The sequence below is a fragment of the Fimicolochytrium jonesii genome (assembly GCF_025526975.1).
Source record: "Fimicolochytrium jonesii strain JEL569 chromosome Unknown EV422scaffold_17, whole genome shotgun sequence".
Taxonomy (NCBI): domain Eukaryota; kingdom Fungi; phylum Chytridiomycota; class Chytridiomycetes; order Spizellomycetales; family Powellomycetaceae; genus Fimicolochytrium; species Fimicolochytrium jonesii.
Window position 1 is genome coordinate 183166 of NW_026515684.1, and position 17916 is coordinate 201081.

At 53.4% G+C, this 17916-nt stretch overlaps 6 protein-coding genes across 6 annotated transcripts; 2 read left to right on the top strand and 4 right to left on the bottom strand.

Moving 5' to 3' along the window:
• Positions 1-71: 71 nt before the first annotated feature.
• EV422DRAFT_551013 (ketopantoate reductase PanE/ApbA-domain-containing protein) lies at positions 72-1448 on the top strand (the record flags this gene model as incomplete). The annotated part of the gene is made up of 2 exons (XM_053071803.1): positions 72-99; positions 304-1448. The coding sequence occupies 2 exons, from the start codon at positions 72-74 to the stop codon at positions 1446-1448; spliced, it is 1173 nt and encodes a 390-aa protein (XP_052924241.1).
• A 401-nt stretch (positions 1449-1849) lies between these two features.
• Positions 1850-3340, bottom strand: EV422DRAFT_109460 (uncharacterized protein). Its single transcript, XM_053064585.1, has 2 exons — positions 2728-3340; positions 1850-2353 (listed from the first exon to the last, which is right to left on the bottom strand). The coding sequence occupies exons 1-2, from the start codon at positions 3076-3078 to the stop codon at positions 2252-2254; spliced, it is 453 nt and encodes a 150-aa protein (XP_052924242.1). The 5' UTR covers positions 3079-3340; the 3' UTR covers positions 1850-2251.
• A 1118-nt stretch (positions 3341-4458) lies between these two features.
• EV422DRAFT_534474 (uncharacterized protein) lies at positions 4459-5407 on the bottom strand. The gene is made up of 2 exons (XM_053070675.1): positions 4905-5407; positions 4459-4807 (listed from the first exon to the last, which is right to left on the bottom strand). Exons 1-2 carry the CDS (start codon positions 5141-5143, stop codon positions 4732-4734), a joined length of 315 nt encoding a protein of 104 aa, XP_052924243.1. The 5' UTR covers positions 5144-5407; the 3' UTR covers positions 4459-4731.
• Positions 5408-5619: 212 nt separating this feature from the next.
• EV422DRAFT_534476 (uncharacterized protein) lies at positions 5620-6732 on the bottom strand. The gene is given in 7 exon segments (XM_053070676.1): positions 5620-5675; positions 5688-5920; positions 5995-6138; positions 6223-6320; positions 6392-6460; positions 6493-6497; positions 6548-6732. The coding sequence occupies 6 exon segments, from the start codon at positions 6616-6618 to the stop codon at positions 5741-5743; spliced, it is 567 nt and encodes a 188-aa protein (XP_052924244.1). The 5' UTR covers positions 6619-6732; the 3' UTR covers positions 5620-5675; positions 5688-5740.
• A 490-nt stretch (positions 6733-7222) lies between these two features.
• On the top strand, positions 7223-11338 carry EV422DRAFT_109891 (Chs5p-Arf1p-binding proteins-domain-containing protein). The gene is made up of 16 exons (XM_053064586.1): positions 7223-7453; positions 7538-7600; positions 7694-7767; positions 7996-8033; positions 8110-8304; positions 8378-8571; positions 8643-8828; positions 8891-8991; positions 9053-9169; positions 9235-9426; positions 9486-9983; positions 10075-10200; positions 10275-10379; positions 10448-10612; positions 10698-10813; positions 10890-11338. Exons 1-16 carry the CDS (start codon positions 7420-7422, stop codon positions 10939-10941), a joined length of 2256 nt encoding a protein of 751 aa, XP_052924245.1. The 5' UTR covers positions 7223-7419; the 3' UTR covers positions 10942-11338.
• Positions 10998-17753, bottom strand: EV422DRAFT_109901 (transcription factor/nuclear export subunit protein 2-domain-containing protein). Its single transcript, XM_053064587.1, has 10 exons — positions 17446-17753; positions 16949-17384; positions 15160-16883; positions 14423-15086; positions 14186-14350; positions 13567-14122; positions 13338-13495; positions 11814-13280; positions 11567-11735; positions 10998-11474 (listed from the first exon to the last, which is right to left on the bottom strand). Exons 1-10 carry the CDS (start codon positions 17517-17519, stop codon positions 11338-11340), a joined length of 5550 nt encoding a protein of 1849 aa, XP_052924246.1. The 5' UTR covers positions 17520-17753; the 3' UTR covers positions 10998-11337.
• Between the last annotated feature and the right edge of the window lie 163 nt (positions 17754-17916).

A 17916-nucleotide genomic window follows, 5' to 3' on the forward strand; every position in this document is an offset into this window, starting at 1 on the left:
AGCGCGGGCACTGTATCCTCTCTGCGGTCTCCCAGCTTCCCTTCAAGACCGGGCAAAAACTGACATGTAATATGGGTGACACGATAAACATCCTCGTAGGTATGCTTCTTCTCATCATGTTATTGGCTTTGGGACTTTGATATGCCTGCAAGTTTGGGTTGAGCTCGGAGGTGGTCCGGAGTGGTGGGGTTCCGTACGGTCTCGCCTTGCCATATCGTGTAGTTCGTATAGTCGTCGCCATAAACGGGCGCTCAACGTCCGTGATCTAACGTACCGCGATAACTCATCTTCCTCTCTTCACAGTCGGCGCAGGAGCAGTCGGCGCCTTCTACGCCTCCCGTCTCCAACACCACCTCTTTCCCCCTCACTCGCCCAACAAAACCTCCATTTCCCTCGTCTGCCGCTCCAACTACTCCGCCGTCCTCAACTCCGGCTTCACCCTCAAAACCCGCCCTTTCGGCGACTACACCTTCCGCCCCGACGGCGTTTTCCGCACCTGCGATGACGCCGCTAACAGCGGGGTAAGATGGGACTATATCCTTGTCGCCACTAAATCGCTGGTGCAGCTCTCGGCTGATGGAACCAACCCGCGCCCGGCGTCGATGGCGGCCGCGGACCTGATTGCGCCCGCAGTGACGCCCGCGCATACAGCTGTGGTCCTGATACAGAATGGAGTGGGCATCGAGACCCCGTACAGGCAAAGGTTTCCTGCAAACCCGATCCTGTCGGCTGTGACGGTTATAGCGGCCGCGCAGACGGAGCCGGGGGTGGTTGTGCATCACCGGTGGATGCGGATTGCGATCGGACCCTACACGGATTCTGTTGACGGGAGTGAATCCCATGATTCAACGGGGAGGGATACGCTCTCGGCAACCCGTACCAGTTCGTTAGTGGACCTGTTCAAATTGGGCGGGGTAACTGACGCCGAGCAGCACACATCGCGCAACATCCAGATCGTTCGCTGGCACAAACTCGGTCTCAACGCCGCGTTCAACCCGTCCTCGGTGCTCGCGGGGTCCCGCCCGACATACGAACTGCTCGTCGACGCTGACGCCCGGGAGCATTGTGAGGCGGTCATGGCCGAGGTGTTCCATGCCGCCAAAATCATCTTTAAGTTGGATGCGTTTCCACCTCAATCACATCCGGAGTCAGCATTTCCCACATTGTCACCGTCAGCAACGCGAGAATACCCGAAACTAGCAACAATCCACGAAATAATCGAATCCTCCCTCCGGAACAAAACCTTCAAATCATCCATGGTCCTGGACTGGGAGTCGCAGCGCGAGATGGAGGTGGAGGTGATCTTGGGGAACGCGGTCAAGATTGCTAAGCGGTTTGCCGTGCAGGGGATGGGACGCGTGCAGGGGATGTATGCGTTGTTGAAGTTGGCGGAGAAGGCGAGGGTAGAGAACGCGGGGGATGCGAGGAAGGAGAAGAGCTCGCTGTAGAAAGCGCGCATGTACACGTTTCGAATTCCGGGGTCTTGTATATTAGATAATAAGTAGAACATCGGAGCCGTCTCAAGATAATCTAGGATTCCACGCATAGAATAGACGCCCCATTTGGAACATTGTGCCGAACGATGTTTCTCAAATGGGTGATTTGATGAGGTCGATCACACCATCCCCCCACACCTTCCCAAAACCGAAGCCGCACATTTCATTGAAGTGGAGACTACATCAGTCCCTTCCATCGTCTCGTACGCCTCTACCGCCCCTAAACCTCGGGGGTCCCTCTCTTCATGTAGCTTCCGATCAAGGGTCGGGACACCATGGCACACAGGTGGTGAAAAGAGAGGGCAATAGACCCATATTCTACTCTCTCTTCATTATCGGCTCAGGGTAATACTGCTTCTGGTGAGTTTCGAATTTCGGGCTGTGACGCCCCGGAAGTGGGTTCGCGTGGTCGGAGAATTGGGGGCGCCGAATGGGAGGCACCTCCGATGCTGTGAAATCCATGCTTATACGCAGGTGAATCACTAAGGGGGAAAGCGGAGGTACAGATCCCCCCCTCTCGACGCTGATTATCCTCTTATACAACTCCTCCAATCGCCACGTTCGATCCGCTCCACCGTGTGATCTCGCGCGGGCCCGGTTCTCGCGGTACCGTCTGATCTCCCGAGAGACCGGCATCTAGTGATCCTCGTCATGTCGCGATGAGCTGGTAGAGGGGCAGACTACAGGGCCTGCTGCTTCACCAGGTTCAGGAGGTATTGATAGGTTGCTGTTGGTACGCTTCGGGAGCGCAACTCTCAAGTAGGATGCCGAGATTCTTCTTCGAGTGGGTACCCGGCTTGTACCCCGCCAATGCCTGTCGCAGGTGACCATAGCCCTTCCTTCTTCCATCCGTCGACCTAATGAAGAAAGGGGAACAATCCGTCAGTTCATATGTAAAAGAACAACCATTCGCAGTCGCTCACACTAAGGACGATGTGAGTCGCAATGTGAACTCGCTGAGGCTCGGTAAGAGCCGTGGTTAGAGGAGCATTGCGCCTTTGGTGCAATAGATCACTCCGCTCGCGCTTCGCTATAGCTCACGGAGGCGTTCGCTCTGGTCGACCTATCGGTCTCCGAGACCAAACCAACTCTCAAACATCCCTGGGCCTAGGGCCCAGTTGGGCTCGCTATCGCTCGCCTTCTCCTCGTTTCGCTCGGAACCTTCAAGTACTCCTGCGCCTAAGGTCGCTGTCACTCGCACTCTACTCGCTTCGCTTGTCGCAGCACTCACCAAAACAGCAACAACAAAAGGCAACGGCACAGGCCTCGCAAACCTCCTCCCCTCCACCATCGACTTATAAATAGCATCCATATGCCCCGGCTGCACCTCGCTCAGCACCGGACTCTTGCTCGCCCAATCACAATGCTCCTCCTTCGCCTCCTTCGCCTTATCGGCCTCCTCTTCCGGGTATGGTTTGTGACCGCAGACCCAGGCTGCTCGCCGTTGTTCCCAGAATGACAGACCGGGATTGGTTATGTTGCTGGTTTCGGGTGATGGGCCGGGTGGAGGTTGGGGAGACTCGGAGGTGGTGGAGAGGCCGTCTATGGACTGGGGTGGTTTTTCGTCGTCTGTTGGTGCCATTTTCGTGGGATGTTGGTTTCTAATTTCGCAGTTAGGGCGGACGCCGGGGCGAACTTAGTGGCCCCAGACAGTGTGTGGGATGAGGACCGCCGTTCGGTAGAGGTAAATTGGCGTGTGAGCACGAGCCTTTAGGGGTTGTTGAGAACTGGAGAGTGTTGAGCCCTTGCGAGGGTTTTTGGCGGCGCGCCAGAGCACGAGGGGCCGTCGCTCAAGTTGGATTTCTCAAGTTCGTTCGATTTGATTTGATTCGGGGCATGTGGCCCACCTTGATCTTCTGGATCTCAACTTGCTCAGACAAACAAACCAACCAACCAACTTGAAGACGTTTTATATGGGTCGCTTTTCACTGGTTTTTTGCAGAAAAGTAGATGGTTTTATTGTTGATGAATTATGTGCCCCAAGTGTAGGATGACTTTGAGCGGATCTTCAGATCCAGGTTCGAGCGGCAGAGGCGCCTTTCATTTCAGAGACTCAAATATATAGGAGGCTCCAAGATCTTCGCAAAAGGCAAACAGGCAGCTACCATGCCAGTGCCGAGGGGTAACGTCTCGGCCTTCGCCAACCATAACTCGGCGACGACGGCGGAGGCGTTTGAGAAGCTCGTAGCGACGTGCAGCGCATGTGAGGGCGGGGTAGAACTCACCCCACAACAATGTGAAATATACTTTCATTCGCTCTTCGGACGTGGTTCAGCGCCTTCCTTTGGTGTGAGTTTTGATCTACTGTACCTCCGCGTGAATCCTGCTTATAATAAGGCGCTATTTAAAGCACAGGGTGAAGTCCTGTCTCTTGAATTCACGCGAGATGTCCTAGCGAAGGACACAACGCTTGACCGGCAACATCTCAAGAAGGTGGCAGAGGGTTATATAAAAAGAGGTGAGAAGTTGAACCGATGGATCGAGATCCTCATAGACGAGGCGAAGGAAATGTCATTACAACTAGTGCAGGTAATCAAGCTCGAAGAGGACTGGAAGAGGACCCGCTAGCGACGACGGCGCCAGAAGCAGAAACACCGAGATATGCGTTGCATCGAGAAGACGTGTTTCGCTCTTTTCCTACTCGACGAATTGGGTACAAAGCTCCCGGGTGTAGGCTGCACAGAGTCGCGAGTTATCGACAAACGTTGATCGTGGAAAGCCTCAAACGGAGTCGTACCCGCCGAGGCTCTTCTCAGCGTGAGTCCGATTGATAGATTTGAGCATGACGGTGCTGCCGGCGACGGTTCAGCACCGGCAGCACCGTCCACAGCCTCGATCTCGAGTCGTATCCGCTATGAGATCGCTTGGATACCTGCAGGGAGCTTCTGTACTCGCTTGCTATGAATGACCGTCATTGGTTGGTTATTGACGAGATCGTCCATGTGTTTGTTGAATGCTGCGAACTTTGTATATCTCGGATCTGACCTCCTCAACTTACTGTATTGGCCATAATTGATAAGATCTAAAGCAGATTCTAAACACCTAGGGCTATTTGCATATGTTCCGCGTTGAGGACGGGATGAGCTGCGTCATATGGAGAAACATCTATGGAATCCTGAGAGCATGTAGTGATAGCTGTCGGTGTACTGAGAGACGTGAAAGCGACGCATTGACCACTAGCAGATATCAAAGGAGTCCCTATGTTCTATTCTATCACCACTAATCAGGCAGATGCTTATTTCCAATGTTGGCACATATAGGCAATGTATCCCGTGGCCTTGCCAGAAGGAAGGGTGTAGGTGACCTTGGTCCTGTAACAGGTAAACAACAAGAGGGATTCAGCATCGAAGTATTGCATAGCGTCGCAAAATCGATCTGCCCTTATCTTCCGTGGTATTGTCAGCTTACCAAGATGTACCACCTGTAACACCGCAACCGTCATAGGAGCCGCCCGCGACGAGCTCGCAGTTACCCCCGGCGCAAGGAACGCATTTGTTCTTTTGCAAAAGCCCGAGGACCTTGGTGGAGGACTTGGTGTTGGGAGCAGCGCGGATCTTGACGTTGTCAAAATTGGAGCATGATTTGGTCGATGCGGCGGACGCTCCGGCAGCAAGGGTGGCGAGGGCCAAGAGACTAGCGATCTTCATTTTGGACTGAGAGATGAGATTGTTGGGCAGAAATCGATGGGAGGATGTCGGGGCCTGCTAACCCGTCCCTCCTTTTATGTTGCGCTGGGACGCTCTTGCATTGTGCGTTTATGATGTGGTTGCCCGCCGCGAAAGCAAGTGTAATAAAAGTTGGCTCGTAAAACGCGCACAAGGGCCCTCATGAGGGAGAAGCCTCAGGTGGATCCCTTAGCCTAGCCGCCTGTAACACCGCAACCGTCATACGAGCTCGCAGTTACCCCCGGCGCAAGGAACGCATTTGTTCTTTTGCACACCAATACTCCATATCCGTTGTAACAGTCATCCCAAGGCCCACAGGAGAGAGTGCCGACTGCCTCCAGAGATTACATAACACACCGCCGTCTAACGGGAGCGATGTGAAACCTGCTAAGGGATCAGGAAACGTTCTGCCGGGGCCTTTGAGCCCACCATAGAGGACCATGTGCTCCCACACCTTAATTCCAAAAAGAAAACTATTACATCGATGTGCAGGTCCCGATCTCCAATCCCTCCCAGAATCCCTCCCCATCAAAATCAATTCACATCCTTTCCTCTCTCAATCTGTGCATCAACCCCACCTCAGTCTCTGAAGGCAGTCGGCACTCTCTCCTCACTGAAATGAGCGCGGTCATGTGGCGTCAGAGCCAGGTACTTTCCTCCGTTCTCGAAATCGTCCAGGTTGCGCACTTCATGGAGACTCTGGTCATCGAGCAGCTTGGGCAAGCCTGGAGGGATCAGCGTTGCTGTGTGTTCCTTGAGCTGTGGTGGACGACATAGTGGTTTGGTAATGGTGGCTACCATGCTTATTTCAGAAGGAAGGAATTTTCACATACCTTATCCATGCTCGAGTACGTCTTGTTCAGCACCAGATCCTCGCCCGTCGAGTGCTTCTCAGCGTACTCGTAGATTTTGATCTTGCGCGCCGTGACGCCGATGTCGGACTCGCAAGACCGTGAGCACACGATGGGCTTCTCGTTCTGGAAGAAATTGAAGAACAGAAGAGTGTTATGATCAGGATGCGTGCAATTTAGTAGTGTGATTGGATGCGGGCGATAACATACATCGATACGCTCCCTCAAATCGTTATCACTTCCGTATGGACTGTGCTTACGGTGCGTCGAGGTCGTGTTGCCGTCAAAATCGACCAGGTCTTTCCGGCCTACGATGCGAATCAGTCGTTAGTACAACGTGGATGCGTGGGAGGATGCATGCCAAACGCGAGGTACATACCGGCCATACCACGACCATGCCCCTCCTCATCGAAGCGCTGCTTGTGGGTACCCTGTTGACAGCATGCATCTGTCAGTAATCAAGACTTGGAAGATATCTACTCGAACTCAGCACCCATTCATCTCGCGCAATCTTTGCGCGCACATTACATCCTACCATCCTTTCGGGTCCGTCAAGCGGGCAGTGATTTCGGCGGCTTTAGGGGAAAGCAAGTTATCGGAACTCATGCTTGATCAGGATGTACTGGTGAAATCGTTGAATGAATGTGTGGATTTCTGGACGGTGTTTTGATGGTGCATATGGTATGCAACTTTCTGGTTGTTTGTGAAAACGACGCTTGGCCAGCTTCGCCTCCAGGCGCTCAACCCTCTCCTTAGCCTCCTTCGCCTCCTTCGCCGTCTTCTTGAACTGCTTGATCTGATTCTCCGTCTCCTCCTCCTCCTCCTCCTTTACCCTCTCCTTTTCCTTCTCCCCCACGTGCTGCATCTTCTCCAGCGCTTTGAGCGCGTATTCGATGGCGGCGTCGGTGTCTCGGAACGACTGAGCGTGTAGGGCCGAGGCCCTTGGGAGGGTGGACGGATGGACTGTGGGGGACAATGGAGAGAGGTTTACCTGTAGAGAGTTGCCTGTGGCCGGCCGGACAGGTTCGGGTAGTTGCGTTGGGAAGTGAAAGCTTTTGGCTCTCTGGAGGGGGGCGTTGTGAGATGCAGTCCCAAACACGCGACGCGTTGTTCATCAGAATCATCACTGATGAGTGACTGACGAGGGCGCAGGCCGTCCCAACTAACACCAACTACAGTACTACTATGTATGATTCTCTGCATCGGACCGCCCGCGCGTTGGTTGGGTGGTAGACCGCAAGACTCTGACTCTGACCGCTTCTTAACGCCGCCCTACCGCCCTCATCGTAATACGCACTGTGTACCCTACAGTACGTTCCGCCAGCTGCGAGACAAACCTCGTTTCGTCCAGAACCCTACCGCGACAGCTGTCACAGTATCGCCGTGCCCTAAATACAGTCTCATAAGATGGTGGTAGCCGCAGACCCTTCAGTCCTGCGAGGTATGTAGTGCTGTATGCCAACTAGTTGAAGGCCCTGCCCAGTAACTGACTGACACCTCCTTCTCACGCTGCCTCTGTCCCCAGGTGTGCCGGAGTTCTTTGAGAATGAAGTCGCAGAAAGCTTAGCCGCTCGGACAGAGTCGCTAGGTAAGGGGCCTCATAACTGACACTTCAACGAATGACGAATGACATTCCCACGATCTCCCCCATCATCACTAACGGTTTTCTGTTCTGAACCAGCGACCTTTCGCGAGCTGGGTCCTCCGGATCTATGCCATATCATCAAGACGAATCCAAAGACGCAGGTGAAAGATGTATGTTCGAGCTATATCACGCGAACGACGCGAGCCGCGAGCAGACCGAGCCATATTGCGCCAAAGGCGCAAGACTCCCGTTCCCGCATATCTTAGCGAGCTTCAGCGAACGGAGCGGGCAGCACATTGCGCCAAAGGCGCAGGATTCCCCTCACCCACGTGCTTGTTGATGGGTGGTTGATGTTTGATGTTCGATGGTTAGTGGCTGATACGCGTGCACCTTTACAGATTGGATCCTATCACTATGTACTTGGGACAGATGCAAGGTACGAGGGGACAAGGCGCTTCTTTGATTGTCGGGATGGCAGTATATGTCGTATGTCCCCTCATGTCCTCTCGCAGCTCGTCAGCAACGCTCGCCGCGTATCTGAATTCGCTCACGTATTCGATGGGATCTGTTGGGGGAAAGCCAAACACATGGAAGATTCGTTCCGGCACATATTGCTGCTACAATGCCTTCTCCCGTGTGGACGTACGAGTTGAAGTCCGGATTCCGGGAGGAGTTGATGCATATGCGATCGACGTGCGCGGGGACAGGTGCGCTTGTGAATGAGGATCAGTTAGATGTGAACTGTGGGATTGTCGGCTGACGCCCATGCTCTGGCAACAGGCACTCCATCGACAACGCCGCGATGTGGCAAGAAACGCACGTGTCAGCTGTCTTGCGTGCGATCTTAGATGACAATGACGAAGCGGATGGGAATGATGGCGAACCAATTTTGGGGTTGCGGAAGTTTGATGCGCTGCCGACACTAGCTGCCGAGAAGAGGTTTCTGGAAGCCGCTTCTGGAGAGTTTTGGAAAGGTGCGAAATGGATGACCTTCAGCAAACATTCCGATCGATTCCGAAGGCAGCCTCTGACTCGAGTTTCCCAGGCTGGCAGCTCGGCACCGACCCTGAAGTTCAGAACGCAACATTTTGGAGCAATCACCTCACCAATGGCGTGTCGGATTACTTCAAGGAGGCAGGGAGGACGGGTGAAGGGGCAAAGTTCTTTCAGCCGTTGTATGAGAAGGATGCGGAAGTGGGGGCTGTTCTAGCGCGGTCGTACCTTGACACAGGTATCCATCAAACTTATGCACGGCCGATATCAGGATTCATGGTAACCGTTGGATGTCTGCAGACGAGGAGATTCATGCAGTAGAAGTGCTGCACAAAGCTCTGAAACGACACCCAACCTCACACGGCCTGTTACTGGTTCAGACCGACTTCCTCAGGAAAAAGGTACAATCCCACTGGAGCGACGCTCTCGACGGGCGACGCGACTTCTGACATTTTTCTGCAGAAAAAGCTCGACATGGCTTTGAAACTTGCCAAGCTCGGTGTAACTTACGCGCCAACAGAGTTTGCGCCGTGGCACAAACTCACAGAGGTTTATATCGATATGGGAGATTTTCAATCGGTACGGTTCAACCTTACCGCTTCAGACCCCACGTGCTTCTTTCCGATGCTTATGTTCCCACGCAGGCCCTTTTATCATTGAATGCCTGCCCGATGTTTTCATATTGCGAGAAAGACGCACACCGCATGCCGGCGCCTGCCAGGACGCATCTGCCTCTCAAACCCGATCCATCAACCCTGAAGGCGAACGAAGACCCGAAGAACGCTCCCGTAGGCAACGGCACCATCTACGATGAGAATGACCCTCGGGAAGACGAGGTGGGTTGAAATGAGGGATTGCACTGTAATATAGTCTGCTCAAACCGTTGGCCATACAGATCCATCCCGAATTAAAACGGCTATCGTACCTATCACTCCGAGGAACGTTCAGCAAAGCATATTCCCTGCTGGTCCGCATCGCCTCCAACGTCGGATGGGACGAGCTGCTCCGGCACCGGTCAGAGGTATTCGTCATGGAAGAGGAATACAGGATACATCGTGCCCTGCAAGAAGAGCAGGACAAGACGACGGACTTGGAACGGACAGAAGGAGGAGGACAAGCGGCGGACAGTCCGTCAGTGAATCATGAGAACGGGACCAAGGAGAAAGACCACGCGCAGGATGAAATAGAAAGTGATGGGCAGATGGAGGCTGTGGATTTGGAAAACGAGGCGGGGCCAGAAGGGGAGCCTGCGAAGCCCACTGAGGCCGCGGAGAAGCCCGTGGTACCGGAAGGCGATAAGAAGAAACGGTTGAGCATTGATGAGTTGATGCGTAAGGCCGGTGGGGACAGCCATAATGAGTCTACGAAGAATGATAGCCCTGGCGTGGTGCCGGTAAGCCCCAGGAACTTACACCCGAGTGGGTATGACTGTTGCGACCACTGTGGCTCGCTTACGCTTTCTCTTCCCCTTCTTGCGCGTGTAGAACCCACGAGGCCCACGGCGGAGTGTGTCCTTCGGATTTAAGAATAAGAGGCTATGCGAGAAATGGCTGGACAACCAATTCCTGATCTTGTATCAGGACATTCGATTGTACTCGCTGCTGAAGCAGGTTAGTGATCACGTTCCGGGTGCAGTTTCGAAATCTCACAGCTTTCGTTTACACTGAACCTTTTTGCGTATCAGGAAATGGCACAGTTCAAAAACCAAACAGGCAACGCCCTGATATACCGCAAAACAGGCGCAGAATGGGAGGTGTACGGCGACCTTGCATTGCGGTTAGAGCATCCAGTAAGAGTCCCAACCCGCACCTCAGCCCATATCCCTACATCATTGCAATCTCATATTCCACCGAACAGGACGACGCAAAAGAAGCCTACAAGCTTTGCCTCAGCCAAAAGTTCTCGATAAAATCATGGCTGCGGCTGCTCGACATGTATGCGGAGGAAGGCAACATCACCGAGACGCTCAAGGCCGTGGCGAAGCTGGTTGCGGTGCTTGATCGGGCGTTTGTTGAGACTACGGTATGCACGTCCTTGACTTTCCCATCTTCACTCTTTGGGCGATAGCGATCTAACGAGAGGTTGTATTTGCTGTTGTGGATGACAGTATCCAGGACCTATTGCACGGAATCTGTTCAAACTGATCGGCAAACACGGTCTTGCGAAAGTGCAGAACGCTCTGATATCGATGAACTTGCCGCAACAGGAGTATCGGTTGATCACGTAAGTCAATCCTGGTGTTGCCTCTTCTTTTATGCACTGGCGATCATTGTATCTGACTTTGCGTTTCCTCTCTTAGACGGTACTTTGAATATGCTGAGCTGTTCAGTGTGGTCGGATCGAAGTGGTAGTTTCGCATGCTCGGGCATTATCCCGCGACATACAAAAGTTTGACGGTTGTGTGCGTGTGCTATTGTATTTAGCGAGGGACTGGAATCCTCTGTTCATTATCAAATGCGCATGGACTTCGAAGCAGCGATCCCACACGACATGTAAAGATGTAGATATGGGATCACAGAAAATGTTATACATACAACAAAATTGTTTGCTCGCCCGTGTACAGAAAAACGTGGCAAATGCAGAAAAGTGCGCTAGAATGACTCGTGTGTGAATACACGGACCCCGTTCTCCGACCAACATCAGGGCTTCAGTTTGGTTTCCCCATCCCGACGAGAAAGTATAACTTATGACTAGGGGGAGAAAAACTTTGGTGGAGTTGGGGATACTTTGGTGATTTTTCGGCGGATTTAACGGCCGGAGCTACGACGGCGACGATCGTCCCTGTCGCGGTGGTGGGGACGTTCGCGCGGGCTTTCTCGGAGACGCTTGTTAGGGCCGGATCCAGGCCTGTAGGAATCAATTCCACCGGGAGGAGGAGGTGGGTCTACGTAAAAGAGTGTCATTCATCAGTACCTTGAGACTCTTACACAAAGAAGGGCGACAATAATCTGCTGCAAGAATATTTTCGGTGCTCACCATCTTCTGCATGCCTTTTCCGACTGCTGCTTTGAGCCGATGAACTGCCGCCGCCCGCTGCCGGTGGATCTTCGGTCGTATCCTCGCGGCGCGACCGCTTCGCTTCCCGATCCTCCTTATCTCCGCGGTCACGCTTTCGTTCTCTCTTGTCATCCACCGTAGAATCCTCCTAGTGGATAAAATTATAACGCAGCTGTCGTGAGCTTTCCATGTTTGTGAAGCGAAATCCATTTGCGGGCATGCTTACCCTTTCCTTCCTCTTTCGGTCGCGATCGCGATCCTTATCCTTACGATCCCGATCCCGATCTTTGCTCCGGTCCTTGTCTCTCTCCCGACCATTGCTACCCCGCTTCTCGTCTTTCCGGGGGTCGCGATCCTTCATAACCACCGACAACAAGCTCTCCGGCTCCCCAGTTCCGTCGCGGCCCTTCGATTTGCTACGGGCATCCCTAGCGGCCTCGTGGTCTTTCTCCTTCTCGTCCCTGCTAGGCCCCGAAGCCTCGTCGCGTTTGCTACCCAGGCGATCCAGAACGCTGGAACTCGGGCGATCGGTCTTCTCGCTCACTTTTGGTGTTCCGGACGAAGGAACAGAGGAGGACGCAGCCTTCGTGGACGAGGGTAACGGGCTGCTTCCATCACGTCGAGGCTGATTGATTCCCGAAGCGCGCGGAGGCGGACGTGCGGGTAGCGACGGGTGCAAGATGGGGTATTCCTTCACTTTGACGCCATTATCTCGCGATCGACGCGGCTCACGAGAATCATGCGCGCTGTCGTCGCGGTCGAGTTCCACGCGCCTGATTTCTCCCACTTCCGTCTTGTCATCGCGCGGCGGGCTTTTGGTCACCACCTTGATTTCAGGGGGCGGTCGCTCCTTGGGTTCGGCAACCTTGGCCACGACCGGGGGTGCCGGCGCTTTTACTTCCGACGGGGGATTGACCTTCGGCTTGGACTCCTGGGGTTCACGATCCTCGTCGCGTTTGATCGGCACCTCACGTTTGACCGGTTCCTCACGTTTGATGGGCACCTGAGGGGTCTGCGGCTTCTCCAGGACCTCTCGTAAAGGGGCACGAGGAGCTTCTCGCGGAGTAGACGGCGCGGGGCGTTCCCTAACCAACGCAACCGGGGTAGGCTTCATAGAAAGCGCGGAGGGTACAAATGGAGCTGCAGCAGGGTTTAGCTTGCGATCAGCGCCTTTACAGAAGTCTTGATGGTTGACCCAGGTGCTCGCTTTTGCTCCCATCTTGGCCCCAACACTGCGAGCCAGCTGTTTAACATCCTCGCGCGGGTCGATTTCGAGAAGTTTCTTGATGTTGAAGTCGATGACGTTGCCTACTTCTTTTGTCGCTGGGAAGTAGTTGTTGACTTTATCCAGAATGAAAATGGCGTTCCTGATCTGCATGTAATCGGTGCTGGCAACACATGCAGTGATGGCTTTACTAAGTTTCAGATGCCATTTTCGAAGGACTTGTCGAAACTCATCATAATCGATCCAGTCACCGTTCCGGAGATCCAGTTTGCCATTCGGTGCCCCGGGAGGCCATCGTTTCAGGAAACCTGGTAGCTTCTCTCCAATAGCCTCCTTTTGGAACAACGCCTTGTCGTTATGCCACGACGAAAGCGACGCGAAGACAACGGCCAAGAAGAGACCGTAGTTCTTGGCCTCGTCTTCCGTGCCAGAAAACATGTCCGCATGGAGAACGTCTTTGGCAAACACCTTTGTCGAACATGTCAGTTTCAAATCATGGGAGAGAATGTGTTCGGTCCGAATTACCTTGTCATATAGAGTGACGGTAGGGATAGAGGGAGTGCCAAGCTTATGCATCAGCAACACAAACTTCGCACAGAAAACTGCGTCTGCGGCAGATTGTGTGCACCGCGGCTGGATGCAGTATTGAATGACCGCCTGCGTGGTGTCATTCCGATTGACGCCTTCAAATGATAGTTAGAAAGAACAAGAACACTGTTGTGTGGAGACGCGAACGCCACTCCTTGACACTCACTGTTTTCAAACCAGAAGACGCTCTCAGCTTCCAGCCGTGTGATAACCTTCTTATGATGTTTCTGATGCGCGAGTTGATCGGCCTCCAGCGCATTCTTCGTAGTATGACAACGGTCGATGTCCTTCTTCAGCTTCTTTGCCTCATCTTCCTGGCTCGAGCTGAGCTGTTTGACCTTTAACTCCAATGCTTTCGCTCTGTCACGCTGTTTCGCGATCTCGGCGTCGTAGCGTGCGTCAGGAACGAAGATGTCAAACAGACTCAACTGCCAGAATGTGACGTAAAAGGCGGGACTCATGGGACGCCAAACAGACGCGGGGAGCATGGGGACGACTGATCGGATGGTGTCATGCAGTCCCAGTTGCCAGACTGGATTGCCAAAGTCGACGTTCGCGGCGGTGCGACGTAAGACATCTTCAACATTCGGCTCGTTGCCTTTCATGATCTTGGAGGCAGGGTCCACTTGCTCATTATCCTTTTCGGTTTGCCGCGGCTCGTCCACTTGCATCGCGTTGGGGTCTCGTGGAGGTTCGGGCCGCGTTTCTCCCGCCTCGGGATACTAAATCACATAGAAGACCGTTGGAGGAGGTATGGCGCAGCGGAAGACCCCGACAATCCGTACCTTCACATATTGTGCCAGCTTCTGTCGAGCCAAAAGGAAAGCTTGCTCGGGTTCCAAACCATAATCGTTCACCAACACGCCGACGTCAGGCATGGCCTGAACGAACATATCCGGGGGACAAGTCACTGATAGGAATTCCAGCATCTGCAGCAGCGTTCGTTGGCACTAAAGAATTCACCAAAAGGTCAGACTTTTGATGCAGAGTCAATCTTGAAAGGCTTCGAGCACCAAACTCACGTAGTCAGTCATAGATGCCAGAATCTTCAAGTCCATGCTGTCATCCTCGTCACCCATTCCAGAATAGGGCATCTGCTGCTTTAGCTGGCTGATTCGTACTGCAATTTTCCTGACGTAATCCCCATCCACCATCGCTTTCATAAGGCGAAGACCGGACTTCCTCGTCAGTCTCATGGGCTCCCAAATAAGGGCTTCCCGTTTGAGCGTATCCGTCCCCGCGATAGCTTCCAGTTGCGCCTCTGTCACATCCTCCATTGTTTTCACCCCGGACATCGAGCTGATGAGCTCCTGCAAGATATGCAGATCGTGCAGCTTTTCGTCGCACAGCTGGTTGATTAGATAGCGGAGCATTGGCTCCAAGTCCAGCTGATGTTTTCTGTACGACTGTCCGGTGAACGTTCCTAGCGACTTCAACCAATCCGATACATTCAGACCATTCCGTTGCACTTTCGATTTGGGATCTGCCAGAGCCTCGATGAGACAATAGGGCATGATATCAAATTCGAGCTCCGTCAAGTAGCGAGTGGCGTCTACCACGAAAGGAATCATATTATCATACGCCTCCAGCCGCGTGATGATGTACGAAAAGGCAACAACCGGGTTGGAATGCAAGACTTTGCCGATCTGTCGACCAGACTGCTTAGCAGACTCTTTATTCAATCGCCTAAAATCGGTGTGGATGAGAGGATCAGAAAATGATCGACGGTGGACTTGGAAAAAGGTATACGGTTACTCACGACAGGATGTATTTGCAGTCTCGTTCACAACCTGCTTTCACCAGTTGCATTTCAGGCGTAGTGTTATACACGATGTTGCCCCATTCGCCATACATGGCAAAACGCTGTTGATAGGGGAAGTGCTTAATGATGTTCCACAGACCGAGAGAGTTCGCAGGGTTCGGTTCCGATCGAGAAATCGCGGGAAGGATATGGTTGATGATGAGGTTGATCCAGCCCTTGAGCACCCCCTGGAGGTCGACTCCTTCAAAGGGATCATCGACGTGTGAAGGAGCCGGTATTCCCGAACTGGTATGACGTTCTGCACCATGACCGGGCGTCCCTTCTTTCCTTTCCGACGTTTGTCGTTGGAGAGGCTCGACGATATCCATAGGCTCCGTTTTCGCGTGCGGTCTTCCAAGCCGCTTTTGAGACTCCGTGATGTGCCTCGCGCCAATTCGGAGAATGGTTGCAAGTAGTAGCGGGTCTCTGTGGAGATGCACACCAACGCGCATGAAATAGGATCGGAGATGCTTGATAACCTCTCCGACGTTATTGCATCTTGTCACACTAGCGTGCCAGTTTCGATAGAAGAAGCGATAGCGCGGTGCGTGTGGTTTGCGACCGTTCGTCACTCTTAGAAATGGTGGGGCTAGCCGCAAAATGATAGTATTCGTACCCGGTCGGAAGTCCTCGGGAGAGGGCTTAGGTACTTGCCGCGCATGGGCGATTGGGGATGTATCCCAGTCTTGGAGCATTATGCTCAAATGCCGGCAGATCGCATCTGCCAGATCCGGGTGCAAATGAACCAAATCAGGGAGCTTGTTCAATATCTTGAGTCCATTCGCAGTATCCCCGATCGCCACGAGAGCCGTAGCCAGCTCCGCTTTCTGGTTGACCTTAGTCAAAGGCTGTGGCCTCGTGTCCTTGGCTAACGAGGGCAAGCCGGTTGCTTTTGCGGTCGAAACCCGGCCGTCATCTCCTAACGTCCCCGCGAGTTCAGGCCCTTTGAACCGTCCTGCGGTTCCTCGCTTTTGAAGAACGTGGCGGCAGTGCTGCTCATATAGAGCCGTTAAGCGTTCATCGGTGGGACTCAAATGAGGAAACAAATCCTCCAAATTGACCAAGCCGTGCTTGATCAGAACGGCCGCGACAAAGATCAAGGACTCGGGCACGTCTCTGGTACTCGACGAGCCATTGTACCAGTCAAACTTGAACCCCAAGATCTGTCCACAGATGCGATTCGGTTTTTGGACCGGTTTCCCGTTCTCCATGGTAATGGTTGGGCCCCATTTGCTGACCTCGATCAGTCGAACGAAATAATCCCAGTGATCGGAGATGTTTACTGCAAAAGCGTCCAGCGCCACGTCGAGGATTCGGTTCGGATCCAAGTCGAACCTCCCCGTCATTTGCGTCATACGCTCATTCATAGCCCATACTTTTTCCTCCACAGCCTCTGTCCTTCGCTGAACCGCCTCCTCCACAGACATGGCCGGTACACCGTCCGCGGGCGGATAAGGATCGAAGACATCCGGCAGGGAATCGGCCAGAAGGACCAAAAGGCGGGAGTAGCCTTCTGATTCCTCGCGCAGTAGGTTGTACTTCTCCTGCAGATAGAGCATCGCTGTTCTCGACCGTACTTCTTTCTTCTGGAGCGGCTCAGCTGCCGCTATCAGACCAGCCTTCTGCTGCGTCCTATATTCGAGCCGTTCCCTAGAGATCACATTTGGGATGAAATTTTTGCCCTGCGGAATAGAGAAATACCATAAGCCACGCACGAAGAACCCAGCATTGATCGTTGTGCACGCACCAATATCTCCTTTATGATGATCTCCAATCTCCGACCTTCTGCCGTCGGTTCCAGCGGTTCCACCGGCTTTCGTGCCGGGAACTCCAAAACTGCAGGGACAGGGACAGGGGGAGTAAACTGTCGCAAGAATGTGCTATCCAGCCTGAATTCCAGATCCGCTGCGTAGGTCCATAACCCGTCTGCGACAATCGACGGCACCAGAAGGGGATCTTCTAAGGAATCCGGCGCGACGTGTCCAGCAGCCATCGATTCGTCTACAGCCCCACTTCGCTTTGTCGTTTCTCGATAGAGGCTAGCAAAAAACATAGCCACTGCCCCTGACGTTAACTGCTCGTGCATGCCAGCTCGTATCACCTCCGCAGTCATTAGTCGCAGCTCCTCCAGCACATCGTCGAAAGGTCGGTCCCCATTGAATAATGCTCGCGCCGTGAGGTAGCTGCACAGGCAAAGCTCAATCGAAGAGATCTTGCAACCCCAGGGAACATGTGCGCACTTACAATTGTGAACTTCCCCCTTTGTCCCAGTTCCTCAACATGTCCTCCGTGAGGTAGCGGTACTCGCTCGGAGTCATTGCGGCTCCTGCGACGCTGTGCAGTGTGGGTTTTCTCGAACCGGGACCACGTTTAACTGTGTGCGCCTAGTTCGGCATTCGTAACCAGTATCAACAGGGCCGAGGAGTTGCACGGTAACCGATTCGTATGCTCCAAAACTCGAGCGTCACAGGCGGGACAGAGGTAACCGGTAGTAAGGGTGGAATATATAGACGCCGAGGTTGCGATGCCGATGGGAGTAAGGACGAACAGGGGAACAGGAATGTCTGAGCGCACGCCACAAAAACTCATTGGCGCTAGGGTTAGGCTGAGTGTCAAATCAGAACTGACACCATGTAACCAATGCTGTCGATATCCCGTCGACTTGGGACCCAGCCCTTATCTCCGGATTCTAAACGGCTTTAGACTTGACCGAAT

What these genes read in the sequence shown, in the direction of transcription:
- EV422DRAFT_109901 (XM_053064587.1), bottom strand. Translation starts at nt 17,519, where the DNA reads ATGACTCCGAGCGAGTACCGCTACCTCACGGAGGACATGTTGAGGAAC. An exon ending in AAAGGGGGAAGTTCACAATT is followed by an intron (nt 17,385 to 17,445) that starts GTAAGTGCGCAC and finishes TTGCCTGTGCAG; the next exon opens with CTACCTCACGGCGCGAGCAT. An exon ending in CCGTCACTCTATATGACAAG is followed by an intron (nt 13,281 to 13,337) that starts GTAATTCGGACC and finishes TGTTCGACAAAG; the next exon opens with GTGTTTGCCAAAGACGTTCT.
- EV422DRAFT_534476 (XM_053070676.1), bottom strand. Translation starts at nt 6,618, where the DNA reads ATGAGTTCCGATAACTTGCTTTCCCCTAAAGCCGCCGAAATCACTGCC. An exon ending in GCATGGTCGTGGTATGGCCG is followed by an intron (nt 6,321 to 6,391) that starts GTATGTACCTCG and finishes TTCGCATCGTAG; the next exon opens with GCCGGAAAGACCTGGTCGAT. An exon ending in ATTTGAGGGAGCGTATCGAT is followed by an intron (nt 6,139 to 6,222) that starts GTATGTTATCGC and finishes AATTTCTTCCAG; the next exon opens with AACGAGAAGCCCATCGTGTG.
- EV422DRAFT_109460 (XM_053064585.1), bottom strand. Translation starts at nt 3,078, where the DNA reads ATGGCACCAACAGACGACGAAAAACCACCCCAGTCCATAGACGGCCTC. An exon ending in CTTTTGTTGTTGCTGTTTTG is followed by an intron (nt 2,354 to 2,727) that starts GTGAGTGCTGCG and finishes TTTCTTCATTAG; the next exon opens with GTCGACGGATGGAAGAAGGA.
- EV422DRAFT_534474 (XM_053070675.1), bottom strand. Translation starts at nt 5,143, where the DNA reads ATGAAGATCGCTAGTCTCTTGGCCCTCGCCACCCTTGCTGCCGGAGCG. An exon ending in GTTACAGGTGGTACATCTTG is followed by an intron (nt 4,808 to 4,904) that starts GTAAGCTGACAA and finishes TACCTGTTACAG; the next exon opens with GACCAAGGTCACCTACACCC.
- EV422DRAFT_109891 (XM_053064586.1), top strand. Translation starts at nt 7,420, where the DNA reads ATGGTGGTAGCCGCAGACCCTTCAGTCCTGCGAG. An exon ending in CCGACTTCCTCAGGAAAAAG is followed by an intron (nt 8,992 to 9,052) that starts GTACAATCCCAC and finishes ATTTTTCTGCAG; the next exon opens with AAAAAGCTCGACATGGCTTT. An exon ending in ATATGGGAGATTTTCAATCG is followed by an intron (nt 9,170 to 9,234) that starts GTACGGTTCAAC and finishes GTTCCCACGCAG; the next exon opens with GCCCTTTTATCATTGAATGC.